Below are 15,598 nucleotides of genomic sequence, written 5' to 3' on the forward strand. Positions count from 1 at the left end.
TTTATTTAACCTTTATTTTATTTAACGAGGCAAGTCATGTGCCAGTGTTTGAATATTTATGTTGCAGCACGATTATTGTAGATAGTCAGATTCATATAAAAGTCTGTTTAAAACGTTTACATGCTTTGCAAGAAGAACGTTTTCTCTTATAGTCCTGTTCACATGGACACATCTGAAATCAGGCTACTGATGGGTCTTTTGATAAATGCAGAAAATCGCAAAATAAACGTTCTGCCGCAGTGGCCATGTTATTTTTGCGAAAATGTATGTAAAAACTATTTCTAAGATGCATACTGTAATGAAACAGCAGGGAGCAGGTCTCGAACCCTCGACCTTCTAGTCCGAGGTCCGGCGCGCTAGTTTGCAACTCTACGTCTTACAGGAACGCGCTCGCCGGCCAAGAACACGCACTGTCGTGGATGCAAGGTCCGACCAGTTCTGACACCAGTGTAATGAAACAACAGGGAACAGGTCTTGAACCCTCGACCTTCGAGCCCGAGGTCCGGCGCGCTATCGACTGTGCCGCAAGGCATGCTCGTGCGGCAAAGTTTATTTCCGTGCTTATAAACCCAGGGTCGTTACAATTACTTTCCGTTTTTCACGAACTCACTCCACTGATAATAAGAGGGAGGCTCGCTCGGCTAGCACACCCGCAGATCAAATACTGTGGTTGCGGTTCTCGGATGGTTGGTGGTCTGGCGGTTGGGACCGTTGGGCCGGTGGACGAGAGGTCGCTGGTTCAGGTCCCCGAATCGACTGGGTGCGGGATCTGTCGATGTCTGGGATATTTGGGTAGGGCGCTTGAGCATGATTGTTTCTGTGGGTCATTCTGGATGGGAGTGTCTGCTAGATGAACATAATGTAAATGTAGAGCGGCTTCACAGGTAGATTGTATGTTTAAAATTAAAATATATTATAATAATACACTGCTGGAACACCGATTTTTTTAAACCTTTATTTAACTAGGCAAGTCAGTTAAGACCAAATTCTTATTTTCATTTTCTACATATATTTGTAGCTATATAATATCCAACATATAATTCATCAATGCACTACATTTGTATTGAAAACCGGGGTATGTAGCTATCATAGAAGTTTTATTTTAAAGGTTCCAGTGAGGAAGTGTCACGACTTCCACCGAAGGTGACTCCTCTCCCTGTTCGGGCGGCGCTCGGCTGGCGTCGTCGCCGGCCTACTAGCTGCCACCGATCCCTTTTCTTTTTCGTTTGGTTTTGTCTGTTTTGTGTTCACCTGTGTCTAGTTTAAATTAATCAGTGGGGTATTTAATCTCGCCCTACCCGCTAGATTTTGTGCGGGATTGTTTGTGTTAATGTTGTTGGCTTGCGGTATGTTACTGTTAAGCAGGTTTATTTTCACGGGACTGTTTTTCCCGCACGTTAGTTTAGTAGAGGAGGGTGTTCTTCCGTTTTTTACTAGACTGCGTTCCTTTTTTCTTGTGGCTGCTTTTGTGGTCCTTGTACTTGTTGTGTTGGTGGACCAGTAATAAAACGCCCTTCTTTGAATTCTTGCTCTCCTGCGCCTGACTTCAAACCCACCTCTCCTAGGGAGATTCTGACAGGTAGCTTCTCATCGACTTATGCTTTGTCAGGTGTTGTTTATGAAATTGTCGTAAAAACAAATCATATCCCATATTAGCCTACAATACAATTACTTGCATTTTTTACATTTGTTTTAATTTCAACTTTATTTAACCAGGTAGGCCAGTTGAGAACAAGTTCTCATTTACAACTGCGACCTGGACAAGAGCAAAGCAATGCGACACAAACAACACAGAGTTACACATGGGATAAACAAATGTACAGTCAATAACACAATAGAAAAGTATATATACAGTGTGTGCAAATGTAGTAAGATTAGGGAGGTAAGGCAATGAATAGGCCATAGTGGCGAAATAATTTCAATTTAGCAATTAAACACTGGCGTGATAGATGTGCAGGAGATGAATGTGCAAGTAGAGATACTGGGGTGCAAAGGAGCAAGAAATAACAGTATCGGGATGAGGAAGTTGGGTGGGCTATTTACAGATGGGCTATGTACAGGTGCAATGATCAGTAAGCTGCTCTGACAGCTGATGCTTAAAGTTAGTGAGGGAGATATGAGTCTCCAGCCTCAGTGATTTTTGCAAGTAGTTCCAGTCTTTGGCAGCTGAGAACTGGAAGGAAAGGCAGCCAAAGGAGGAGTTGGCATTGGGGGTGACTAGTGAAATATACCCGCTGGGGCGCTTATTACAGGTGGGTCCAGACAACAGGCCCTCCAATTTGACACACTGATCTCTATCTGAGAAGTAGTTGGTGAACCAGGCGAGGCAGTCATTTGAGAAACCAAGGCTGATGAGACTGCCGATAAGAATACGGTGATTGACAGAGTCGAAAGCCTTGGCCAGGTCGATGAATACGGCTGCACAGCATTGTCTTTTATCGATGGCGGTTATGATATCGTTTAGGACCTTGAGCGTGGCTGAGGTGCACCCATGACCAGCTCGGAAACCAGATTGCATAGCGAATGTACTGTGAGATTCTAAAGATTTATCGGTGGTGACAGTGTTTCCTAGCCTCAGTGGAGTGGGCAGTTGGGAGGAGGTGCTCTTATTCTCCATGGACTTTACAGTGTCCCAGACCTTTTTGAAGTTTGTGCTATAGGATGCAAATTTCTGTTTGAAAAAGCTAGCCTTTGCTTTCCTAACTGCCTGTATATATTGGTTCCTAACTTCCCTGAAAAGTTGTGAAAAGTTGCATATTGTGGGGCTTTACGATGCTAATGCATTACGCCAATGGATATTTGTTTGCTGGTCAAGGGCAGCCAGGTCTGGAGTGTACCAAGGGCTATATCTGTTGTTAGTTCAACATTTTTTTAATGGGGCATGCTTATTTTAGATGGTGAGGAAAGCACTTTTAAAGAATAACCAGGCATCCTCTACTGACGAAAAGAGGTCAATATCCTTCCAGGATACCCGGGCCAGGTTGATTAGAAAGGCCTGCTTGCTGAAGTGTTTTAGGAAGCATTTGACAGTGATGGGGGTGGTCGTTTGACCGCGGACCCATTACGGACGCAGGCAATGAGGCAGTGATTGCTGAGATCCTGGTTGAAGACAGCAGAGGTGTACTTAGAGGGCAGGTTGGTCAGGATGATATCCTTGAGGGTGCTCGTGTTTACGGATTTAGGGTTGTACCTGGTAGGTTCCATGATAATTTGTGTGAGATTGAGGGCATCTAGCTTTGATTGTAGGACAGCCAGGGTGTTAAGCATATCCCAGTTTAGGTCACCTAACAGTTCAAACTCTGAAGATAAATGGGGGGCGATTAATTCACACATGGTGTCCAGGGCACCGCTGGGGGCTGAGGGGGGTCTATAACAAGCGGCAACAGTGTGAGACTTATTTCTGGAAAGGTGGATTTTTAAAAGTAGAAGTTCCAACCGTTTGGGCACAGACCTGGATAGCATGACAGAACTTTGTAGGCTATCGCTGCAGTAGATTGCAACTCCACCCCCTTTGGCAGTTCTATCTTGGCGGAAAATGTTGTAGTTGGGGATGAAAATGTCAGAATTTTTGGTGGTCTATTTATGCCAGGATACAAACACGGCTAGGACATCAGGGTTGGCGGTGTGTGCTAAAGCAGTGAACAAAACAAACTTAGGGAGGAGGCTTCTGATGTTAACATGCATGAAACCAAGGCTTTTACGGTTACAGAAGTCAACAAATGATAGCGCCTTTGGAATAGGAGTGGAACTGGGGGCTACAGGGCCTGGGTTAACCTCTACATCACCAGAGGAACAGAGGAGAAGTAGGATAAGGGTATGGCTAAAGGATATAAGAACTGGTTGTCTAGTTAAAAGATGCCCCAGAGGTTTTGGATCATTTCAACCAATAGTTTTGAAAGTACTGCTCACAAGCCAAAGTGAATCCCTGGAAATTGTGCACAATGGTGTACTAATGCCATGTTCATAACCAAGAGACGTGGGAATTTACCACCATAGAGTTAGAGGACTGTAGTTGGATAAAACCCGTTTTGGTATGGATGTTGCCATTAAGGGTTTCACCATTTTAAAGAAGTCAACTGGGTGGGACATCCTATTGTTGAAAGAAGGATCAAATCATTCAATCCGGGTTATCAAGAAGGGTTCAGCCAATGAATTATACTCATGAGCAAACATTCCATAACTGTAGGTGGCAGTAAATCACCATGCTTGGCTTCACACCTCTTCAAACAACAGTTTTTCAGTTTGTTTACAAACTCATAGAAGTAGTAAAATAAGAAAATGGACTACCTCAAAATGTACATGGTTTCAGTACGCTCACAGACACAATAATAGGACATATATCAAGGATCTGGATCCCGCCCTGTGCAATTGGGTCCTGGACTTCCTGACGGGCCGCCCCCAGGTGGTAAAGGTAGAAAACAACACCTCCACTTCCCTGATCCTCAAAACTGGGGCCCCACAAGGGTGCGTGTTCAACCCCACCTGTACTCCCTGTTCACTCATGATTGTGTGGCCATGCACGCCTCAAACTCAATCATCAAGTTTGCAGACGACACAACAGTAGTAGGCTTGATTACCAACAACAACTAGACAGCCTGCAGGGAGGAGGTGAGGCCACTGGGAGTGTAGTGTCAGGAAAGTGTGGTGTCCTCTCACTCAACGTCAACAAAACAAAAGAGATGATTGTGGATGATTGTGAAATTTGGCTTGCCACCTAAAACCCTCACAAACTTTTACAGATGCACACTTGAGAGCATCCTGTCAGGCTGCATCACCGCCTGGGACAGAAACTGCACTGCCCACAACCGCATGGCTCTCCAGAGGGTGGTGTGGTCTGCACAACGCATCACCGAGGGCAAACTACCTGCCCTCCAGGACACCTACAGCACCCGATGTCACAGGAAGGCCAAAAATATCATCAAGGACAACAAACACCCGAGCCACTGCCTGTTCACCCCGCCATCATCCAGAAGGCGAGGACAGTACAGGTGCATCAAAGCTGGGACCTAGAGACAGAAAAACAGCTTCTATCTCAAGGCCATCAGACGGTTGAATAGTCATCACTAGCACAGAGAGGCTACTGCCTACATACACACACTTGAAATCATTGGCCACTAGTCACCTTAATAATGTCACTTTAATAATGTTTACATATCTTGCATTACTCATCTCATATGTATATGCTGTATTCTATACTATCTACTGCATCTTAGTCTATGACGCTTTGACATTGCTCGTCCATATATTTATATATTCTTAATTCCATTCCTTTACTTAGATTTGTGTGTATTGGGTATTTGTTGTGAAATTGTTAGATATTACTTGTTAGACATTGCTGTACTGTCAGAATGGGTTTTATCCATCTATTACTGTATTACTGCATTGTTAGAGCTAAAAACAGGCATTTTGCTGCACCTGCGATAACATCTGCAAATACACTATATATAAAAAAGTATGTGGACACTCCTTCAAATTAGTGGATTTGGCTATGTCAGACACACCCATTGCTGACAGGTGCATAAATTGAGCACACAGCCGTGTAATCTCCATAGACAAATATTGGCAGTAGAATGGCCTTACTGAAGAGCTCAGTGACTTTCAATGTGGAACCATCATTTGATGCCACCTTTCCAACAAGTCAGTTCGTCCAATTTCTGCCCTGCTAGAGCTTCCCTGGTCAACTTTAAGTGCTGTCATTGTGAAGTGGAAACATCTAGGAGCAACAACGGCTCAGCCGCGAAGTGGTAGGCCGCATAAACTCTCAGAATGGGACTGAGTGCAGAAACACAGTGCATAAAAATCATCTGTCCTCGGTTGCAACACTCCCTACCGAGTTCCAAACTGCCTCTGGAAGCAACTTCGTCGGGAGCTCCATGCACGAGAAGCCGGACACAAGCCTAAGGTCACCATGCGCAATGGCAAGCGTCGGCTGGACTTGTGTAAAGCTTGCCGCCATTGGACTCTGGAGCAGTGGAAACGCTTCTCTGGAGTGATGAATCATGCTTCACCATCTTGCAGAATCTGGGTTTGACGGATGCCAGGAGAACGCTATTTGCCTGAATGCAAAGTGCCAACTGTAAAGTTTGGTGGATGATAAATAATGGTCTGAGGCTGTATTTCATGGTTCGGTCTAGGCCCCTTAGTTCCAGTGAAGGGAAAACGTAATGCTACAGCATACAATGACATGCTAGATGATTCTGTGCTTCCAACTTTGTGGCAACAGTTTTGGGAAGGCCCTTTCCTGTTTCAGCATGATAATGCTCAGTGCACAAAGCAAGGTCCATACAGAAATGGTTTGTCGATATTGTTGTGGAAGAATTTGACTGGTCTGCACAGAGCCCTGACCTCAACCCCGTCGAACACCTTTGGGATTAATTGTAACTCCAACTGCGAGCTAGGCCTAATCGCCCAACATCAGTGCCGACCTCACTAATACTTTTGAGGCTGAATAGAAGCAAATCCCTGCAGCAATGTTCCAAAATCTGGTGGAAAGCCTTCCCCAAATTAAAGCCCATGATTTTGGAATGAGATGTTCGAAGAGCAGGTGTCCACATATCTTTGGTCATGTAGTGTATGTGTACCCAACCAATAAAATTTGATTTGATTTAGTCTTTAATCTACTGTATAGCGGTAAATTCCCACTTGGTTAAGAACACAGCATATGTCGTCCATTTCTCATGATATGTTGCATCCTTTTTTGTGTGCAATTCTTAAGATCATACAAATTTGTCAGTGCTTAAGATCCCGGACTGCATCTTTAACAAGGATTCCAATTTTTTTATCGCACTCTTTCACTCCTGAACTTGTTTATTATGCAAACAGACAACTTGGTGATACAAAATATATGGTGTCTGCGGGTGTAATAAATGTGTAAGGGAGTGAACTTTATTTTTAATAAGGGTTACATGGAAATAAATCAAACCGCTCTGAAATGACAATCGATGGCCCTCCCTTAACTCTACCTGAACACTTGAAAAAAAGTGACCCTCCCCTAAACCCCTAATAATAATTCAAACATAAAGTGGATGGCTGAAAACTTGTCTATCATTTACCCTCACGCTTGGACAGACCAGCACCTTAGATATCCATGAATAGAAAATGTTCTTCCTCCTGTAAGTCTTACATGGCAACACAGGAAATTTGATAGCGTACAGGGCTGCGGGCCAGAAGGTTGTGGGTTCGCAGACCACCGTTTAGACAAGAGAAGGGGTGGAAAGATCCCCTTCATAGTGAACACATTGCATGAATCTGTCATCTTACTTGCAAGTCAGAGAATAAAAATGGCCTTTTATAAAAAATGTCATGCAATTTTACATCATTTTACACATTAGCAGAATATTTTTTTAATACACACAAATTACCAAAATTACAGGCTAAGAATGGACAGAGAGCTAAGCCTATGTGATCATTTTATAATGTTTACAACGAAACTGTCCCTGTTTGCAAATAATAAAATCTGAGACATCAAGTTGCAGCCTGGTCTTGTAGACTAAACATAACATAGTAAACGTAAACCCGAGACACACAAATTAGTATGATATTTTATGTTCGGTATGGTTACAAAAAACAGATGGTTAGTTACGGCAAAAATGAAATTAGGGTGGTTGGGTAGGCTTATAACCCGCACGTCTAGCAAACCAAAGGTTGTGAGTTTGAATCTCAACACGGACAATTTTACCTAATTAGCAACTTTGTAACTACTCAGCATGTTAACCAACCTGTCCCTTGACCCTTTAGCTAACCTTTCCCCTAACCCTAACCATTTGACCTAACTCCTAAAGTTAACCCAGACCGTAAGCCTAACCGCAAGCCTAGCAAATTAATACATACCATACGAAACGTAACATATCATACGAAATGGAGTGTCTCAGATTTACGTACAGAATAATACGAAATGCTCCGAGACCAGGTCGGCAGCAATCAGAGCATTGTACTGTAAGCCTACAGACACAGAAACATGTCATATTTACTGCTGTCTACTCTTCCCTAAAAACTGTCTGGGATTAAATATCTTCTATTGTACAGAAAGTGAATAGCTTAATTGACAGTGACAGATTTACATTTCTTCCCAAGCAAAGTCATTTTTTTGTCTCCTTGACTATAGAAGGTTGCAGCTCAGGGTCTGAAAGTCAAATAAACTAAACAACTACCAATGATATCCCCATATATAGTAGTAGCAAGCTATCAAAGTTGACCTCCGGTCCTCCTCCTCATCTTCAAGCTCTCCTTCTCAAGCTGAACAGAACATAGGTTATAGGCTAGTCTGCACGCAAGATAGTGCATTGTTTGGACTAGGCCTAATATAAAAAAATATATATATTATGTTTGCAAGAGACCTTTGACTCTCCTTTTAAACTGCCACCATAGTCCTACACTGAACAGCCATTGGTTAGGCAGCACACAAAGACGTTTTTGATCAGCAAGAGCAGAGCAGGCCGGGGCTCAGGGTGGAGGCCGGGGCTCACATTACAGTGTGTAATGCAGCCTAGTTTCATTTACACCATCCCAGCAGCTTTCTTAAAAATATAACTTTGCTCTGTGCTTCTCCGAGCATGGAATTCATAGCCTATAGCCAATAAGCTATGGATCTTTTGATTGAGACCACACTAAATAGCCTATAGAAGCACTTGATATTGCGCCCAAAGCGGAGAATCAGGGTTGAGGGGCGGCATCGGGCACACATCGATATATATAGCCTAACAAGCAACTCATTCTAAAACACTTGAGAAATATAGACATTTCATCAATTACAAATTACATGACCCTCCCCTGGACTAGATTTTAAAAAAAATACAAAGCCCTCCCCTTGACTGAAATTGAAAAAGCATTACCCTCCCCCATTTTCTCCAGGTACACATTATGTAGATTTTGATCCATCCCTAAAGAAGACCAAAAACATAAGGCAGTTAACATTACTCAGGAGGAAAAGTTATTGGGTGTGTTTTTTTCTTTCAGGGTTGTTGTGTGGCACAAGGTAAGATTTATACATGGCTCAGTCATACTGCAGGACTTTCTGGCAGACATCATGACAAGGCAATTTACTGATGCAACACAGATAGATGTAAAGTTACCAACGTTTCCACTCAACATTGTTTCAAGGCTACACGTATCTGTTGGCAACAGGTTCTACAGAATATTAGATAGTTTGAGGGTTGTAAACATATGTCACATCAAGCCACATCTTGTCCATCCATGTGCATCCATCTTGGGGAGAGAAAAGGAAAAGTCTCTAGAACATCTGGATCATGCACTCTCTGGACTTGCCGACGCCGACCCACTTAACTGTAGAGAGAAATTACAAAGGACATGTCAAAAAACACTCACAAATCCCAAAAACCTTTACACTAGACTAGTATCATTCTTTCAGAATTGGGTACATGTTATAATATAGCCAATACTGCCCCCCACTGGCACATTGAAGCCATGTCCCTGTACCAAGGCTCTTCAGGTTCCCATTCAGTGGTCAGTATGCTGGACTGTGGTATGGTTGTAGCTGGTAAAACTGGGTCACCTTCAGTAGGCATTCCACTGAAGAAAATATTTTGAAATGTGGTGAAATGGAGGAGATACTACTATGGCCTATATGCCTATTTGTTCAATAAGAAGGCTTATTTTTGTTTTCAGTTTGTGCCCTACTGAAGACTAGCCTGCTGTCAGCAGGAACTCCCTGTATCCTGCATGTAACTTACTGGGTACTCCAATGTGGTTCTCCACAAAGCGGATGTAGTTCTGAGCCTTCTGGGGGAGATCATTCCACTTCCTGGCTGCAGACGTATCACTCTTCCAGCCTGGGAAGGTCTCATACTCTACCTCCACTTTGTGCAACAGCTCCATGTTAGCTATGTGAATGAATGTAGACGATAATTAATAATCCGAAGAGAAATCAAATGTTTGTCGAGATAATACTTAATGAATGTCTCTTTTACAGTGTTGGCCTAGTCTGGTACAAGTAGGCCTACTTCTTAATCAATCACTACAGTTGAATGTAGAGAGCATACCTGGGAAATGGGGAATTCTTTTGCCATTGATTTTGTAGGCCACTCCTACTTTGATCTCATCCAGCACATCAAGGATGTCAAGTTTTGTCAAAGCAATGCTGTTAGGAAACAATGTTATTTGTTTAACACATTTGAGAAAAGAGAGGAAAACTACTACATGAATTACATTCAGACTAGCATTCACAGGCAGCGACAGTACATTGAACCAGTCAGATAAAGACTTCATAGGGGGTGATATTTTAGTCCTATCCACTCACGCAGTGAAGCCATTGATCATGTGGGCGTATCTCAGGATGACCAGGTCCAGCCAGCCACAGCGACGTTTCCTGCCCGTTGTCACGCCCACCTCATGACCTCTCGTCTGCAGCAGCTCACCTGTTGCCTGCACAAAACAGACTCAGTTATCTAGAATCAAATCAAACTGTATTTGTCACATGTGCCTAATATAATAAGTGTAGAGCGTACCGTGAAATGCTTACTTACAAGCCCTTAAGCAACAGTGCAGTTCCAAGAAGAGTTAAGAAAATATTGACCAAATAACCAAATAAATAAATAATGAGGCCATATACAGGGGGTACCGGTACCGAGTCAGTGTGCGGGGGTACAGGTTAGTTGAGGTAATTTGTACATGTAGGTAGGGGTGAAGTGTAAATAGTCTGGTGGCCATTTGATTAATTGTTCATTAGTCTTATGGCTTGGGGGTAGAAGCTGTTAAGGAGCCTTTTGGTCATAGACTTAGCGCTCCGGTACCGCTTGCCGTGTGGTAGCAGAGAAAACAGTCTATGACTTGGGTGACTGGAGTCTCTGACAATTATATGGGCTTTCCTCTGACACTACCTAACATATAGGTCATGGATGGCAGGAAGCTTGGCCCCAGTTATGTACTGGGTTGTACGCACTACCCTCTGTAGCGTCTTGCGGTCAGATGCCAAGCAATTGCCATACCATGCGGTGATGCAATCGGTCAGGACACTCTCGATGGTGCAGCTGAAGAACCTTTTGAGGATCTGAGAACCCATGACAAATCTTTTCAGTCTCCCGAGGGGGAAAAGGTTTTGTCATGCCCTCTTCACGACTGTCTTGGTGTGTTTGGACCATGATAATTCGTTGGTGATGTGGACACTAAGGAACTTGAAACTCTCGACCCGCTCCACTGTGTCGAGGTCACTTGGTTAATCAATCGTCATTTTTGGGTACTAATCCTAATGGTTTTATTAATAAAATGTTATAAAATGCTTAATAAACCAATAGATTTACAGTTGGAGTGAGGGATCAAGCTGAAACATGTTGAACAGCAGTTCCATGGGCAGTTCTTATGTTAGGTAACATAACCCCAGACCAGACCAGACAGTAAATCTATCTTGAACCCTGACTCTGGCCTAAATTTAGGTCTTGAACATGTGATCAGCATTAGAGCTAAATAGTGTTTTAACAGACCTCTCACACAATCTGAGAGCTGGCCACAGAGGCAGCGCATTTTGAGACCAGGCTTGTGAGGGTCATGTGACCTTAAACACTAGGCTTACTATACATATCCAACTCTACTTGTACCTCAAAAGAAAACAACATGTCTAAAGAAACTGCAAGAGAGTGACTTAGTCGGTAAATATCAAACTGCAAAATGCAGTATAACCTCTGCTAAGAGGCCTTCACCTTTATGGCATAGGTGATAGTGGACACTCTCACTCAAGGTCACTGGTTCAAGTCTTGCTCTGGCTGTTCCCCTTTAATCGTTACTCTCAGTAAGGAGATGCTACTGTAAGGCAAGAGTCAGAAATGTCCAGGTAGATGAAAGAGATCTTACATTGAGCTGTTCTGTGGGGAAGGCACCAATTCCTACCCTGGTGGTGTAGGCCTTTGATACACCATACACTTCACCAATATTCAGGGGAGGGATGCCAAGACCAGTGCATGCCCCACCAACAGTGCAGTTTGATGAGGTCACAAAAGGATATGTGCCTAAAGGGAAGAGAGAAAGTGGGACTTAAACTTACATAGAGATGAGTTGTCCATTTAACCATCAAACTTCCCTGTCCATCTCATCATTGGCACGATCCTCAATGGGACTATGACATTTCTTACCAAAGTCAATGTCGAGGAGGGCAGCATTGGCCCCTTCCACCAGAATTTTCTTTGGGGGTCCATGAAGAGCCTCATACATGTAGTAGACTCCATCCCGCACCATCGGCCGCAACCTCTCTCCATACTCCTGCACAATACAAGACAAACAACAGTCTCATAGATCTAATATATCTGTAGCCCATGACTATTCATTCAGAGGGGATTTACCACATACCTTCAGTTTTTTCAGCTGAGTATCAGTATCAACTGTCAGGGATGAGTACATGGACTGGTACTGTGCGACAAGGTTCTTGAATCTGAAAGAAATCCCCAAATCATCTCAATGTCTATTACTGCTCACTTCAGTGGGTCAATTTAGTTCAAGAGAGACACAATGTTGGACTCTCAAAATGTTTGTTGTATGTGAGGTTTAGATGTTTATATTGTGTCCTGTCTGTCAGTAAGCATACTTGGTAGAGAACTCTTTAAAGTCTCCCAGAAGGTCACAGACACGCAGTCCAATGCGAGATGCTTTGCTGGTATAGGTGGGTCCAATGCCTTTCTTGGTCGTTCCAATACTGTCATGAGGAAAAACACCTGTTTTAGCTGAGGGGATTACAAAATAGAATCTGCAATTTTTCATCAGCTGTGGAAGGGATTATAATAATAATTTGGTGGGTGCTTATTTGTCCTATTTCACACATGTACAAGTGTGTATTAATATGCACGAGTGAATTGGAAATGTGTTTTTGCATATCCCATCTCCCCCTGAAAGTGGGGTCAAGGCCAGAGTCAGCCATTATCAATGCTCAAGGGCACATCGACAGATTGTTAACCTTGACGGCTTGAGATTCAACTAGCGACCTTTCGGTTACTGGCCCAACACTCTAACCGCTAGATTACCTTCCACTTGACTGAAGTCCCTATTGACAGTGACCCATTGTATTCCCGTCCCCTATGTAAGCAACCATTGCCTTCCCTACCCTTACATCTTTCCCTCTGTCGCTTGTCGCTGGGTCTCCTGAATTCCATCCACAACCTGGTGGAAATCAAACACTGTCGAAAAATCAAAGCAAAAATAAATGTCATCCTTTCTCTAAGCACAATACAAAGATATACATTATGCAGATAAACACACACTACTAAAATAGCACATATAATCTTTGCTTCATTTGTGAAACCAGAAAAATACAAACATACCGAGGTGAGCTCTGTCAGAGACAATTAGTCTCTTCTCCCAACCTTTGAGACCTGGTCAGAGAAAGGAGAATAAAAAATGACTGTAATGGTTTCCTCGAACTTGTCAATTACAGTATTGACTGTTTTTCTAAAAATACTTGATTTACCTTTCTTCTCATTCTTCTCCGCCTCCTCAAACAAGCCTGGTAGGTGTATGACTACGCCATTACCTACAATGGACCATATGCTGGATAAATGAGCACATATAGACAGTTTCCCATTGGGGTCACCATTCCCATTGGAAATGGTAATAAAGATAGAAACACTCACCAATGACACATATGCTTTTGGGGTTGATAATGCCACTGGGGAGAAGGTGGAAGTCATACTCTGTGCCTTCTACTACCACTGTGTGGCCTGCATTGTTACCACCCTGGAAGATCAAAACAAGATTGTGTTTGGCAATCCAGGAACTTTCAACAAAGTCTAGTGGCATGATATCACAAAAGGACAGTTATTGAGTTGATTAATGGCTGTTACTTGTAATGGGATAGCAAAATTTGGACATAAAACAGCCAGGACATCCACTGGCCATACATGCAGAGCAAATTCATCATCCTATCTGAATCAGTGGATAATAGAGTCTAAGCCCCCTCCCCTGTCACCAAGCTACCCCCCTACCAACTATTTTAACATACTTGGCTGCCAGACCCTCCACTCCTTGCCCCCTGGCTAAGACCTGGCCTTCTCACATGTCAAGTCACCCTGGGAATGTGACCCTTCACCAGCAGTGGGTGGGGCTGGCTGAAGGAGTACACAGAGTGCTCAGTGATGTGACTTGCTGTCAATGGAGAGTACAACACAACTGTGTAATGGCCTTTACACTGCAAGTGTCCCAAAATCTTACTTCTGAACAAGTTTAGTTTTTCCTTGCTGGCCAATGAGAAATGTTGTCTATGAGTCTCTCTCTCTCTCTCTCTCTCTCTCTCTCTCACACACTGGCTCCTCAAGGTTTCTTCTTAGGTTCCTGCCTTTCTATGGAGTTTTTCCTAGCCACTCTGCTTCTACATCTGCATTGCATACTCTTTGGGGTTTTAGGCTGGCTATATGTATAAGCACTTTGTGACTGCTGAGGTAAAAACTGCTTTATAAAATACATTTGATTGATTATTGACATAATTTTCATTCAGGTTAGTCTCATAGGAGAAAAGGTGCTATCTAGAACCAAAAAGGGTTCTTCGGCTGTCCCAATATAGGAGAACCCTTTGAAGAACCAATTTTGGTTCCAGGTAGAACCCTTTCCACAGAAGGTTCTACATGGAACCCAAAATAGTTCTACCTGAAACCAAAAAGGGTTCTACCTGGAACCAAAAAAGGGTTATTCTATGGGGACAGCTGCAGAACCCTTTTGTAACCCTTTTTACTAAGAGTGTAGGGTGACCTAGTTATAACACCCTCTTTATGTTAATACACCTTTGTAATAATATGAGTATTGATCCAATTGTGATCTTATGCTACCTTTCCCTGTCATTACTGTGTGATTTTAGACTTTAATTTGAAAGAAATAGTTATAGTTTTTCCATATTGTTTGTACTTTGGTCTATTTGAGCAGTTTACTATAGGTCAGATATCACCCTGTTTTCTAAATACATGTTTGAATTATTCAAAATGACATTTAAACTAATATCCTGTATTGATAAAATAAAAAACAAGATGTATCCTAAATTCCATTATAGCCTACTGAGGACATCACATGAAACATTTACGTGCCAAAAAACGTTCTGAAACATCACTCCACTGAACAAAATAATAACAACAGTAAACTATTTCAAGGTTTTTCCAATGCCTGCCACACACCTGTCATACGGTTGTAAAGTACACTCACAGTCACCGATTCAGGTATGTTGAGACATTACTTTTCTAAAGACACGTCATGGATTTCACACAATCAAAATGCGTTCTAAGTTGTCAGTTCAAGCATGTCAAGGTTACATTAATATCGCATTATATGCACACGATATTACCTGACATCTGCAAACAAGGTCAGACTGAGTCGCCAGTAAATCGACGACTTTTCCTTTGCCTTCATCTCCCCATTGCGCACCGAGCACCACAGTCACTTTGTTCCCTGTGTCATTCCGTGGCCGCTTCAGCCCTTGGGTAGGATTGGAGGGGGGATTTGTAGAACTCTTGTGGTCTTTTGCTGACCAGCTCAACGACATGATGTTGGTTAGGCTGTCTGTCTGAAACAGACTAGAATGTTTCTAACAGTAGCATTGCCATATCAGTGTCTCCATGATGTCAGAGCAGGACGCACGAACGCAGTAGGCAGATCTCGAACCGCGCCTGGCAGCACTGTC

General features: G+C 42.9%; 1 protein-coding gene across 1 annotated transcript; it reads right to left on the reverse strand.

Annotated features, from left to right (window-relative positions):
- Positions 1-7,267: 7,267 nt before the first annotated feature.
- LOC115138458 (adenylosuccinate synthetase isozyme 1 C-like) lies at positions 7,268-15,542 on the reverse strand. Its single transcript, XM_029675319.2, has 13 exons — positions 15,263-15,542; positions 13,569-13,671; positions 13,406-13,468; positions 13,260-13,310; positions 13,049-13,115; positions 12,530-12,637; positions 12,295-12,376; positions 12,081-12,207; positions 11,803-11,957; positions 10,256-10,380; positions 9,999-10,096; positions 9,690-9,839; positions 7,268-9,282 (listed from the first exon to the last, which is right to left on the reverse strand). The coding sequence occupies exons 1-13, from the start codon at positions 15,458-15,460 to the stop codon at positions 9,230-9,232; spliced, it is 1,380 nt and encodes a 459-aa protein (XP_029531179.1). The 5' UTR covers positions 15,461-15,542; the 3' UTR covers positions 7,268-9,229.
- Positions 15,543-15,598: the final 56 nt, after the last annotated feature.

This window comes from Oncorhynchus nerka, linkage group LG12, assembly GCF_034236695.1.
Source record: "Oncorhynchus nerka isolate Pitt River linkage group LG12, Oner_Uvic_2.0, whole genome shotgun sequence".
Taxonomy (NCBI): domain Eukaryota; kingdom Metazoa; phylum Chordata; class Actinopteri; order Salmoniformes; family Salmonidae; genus Oncorhynchus; species Oncorhynchus nerka.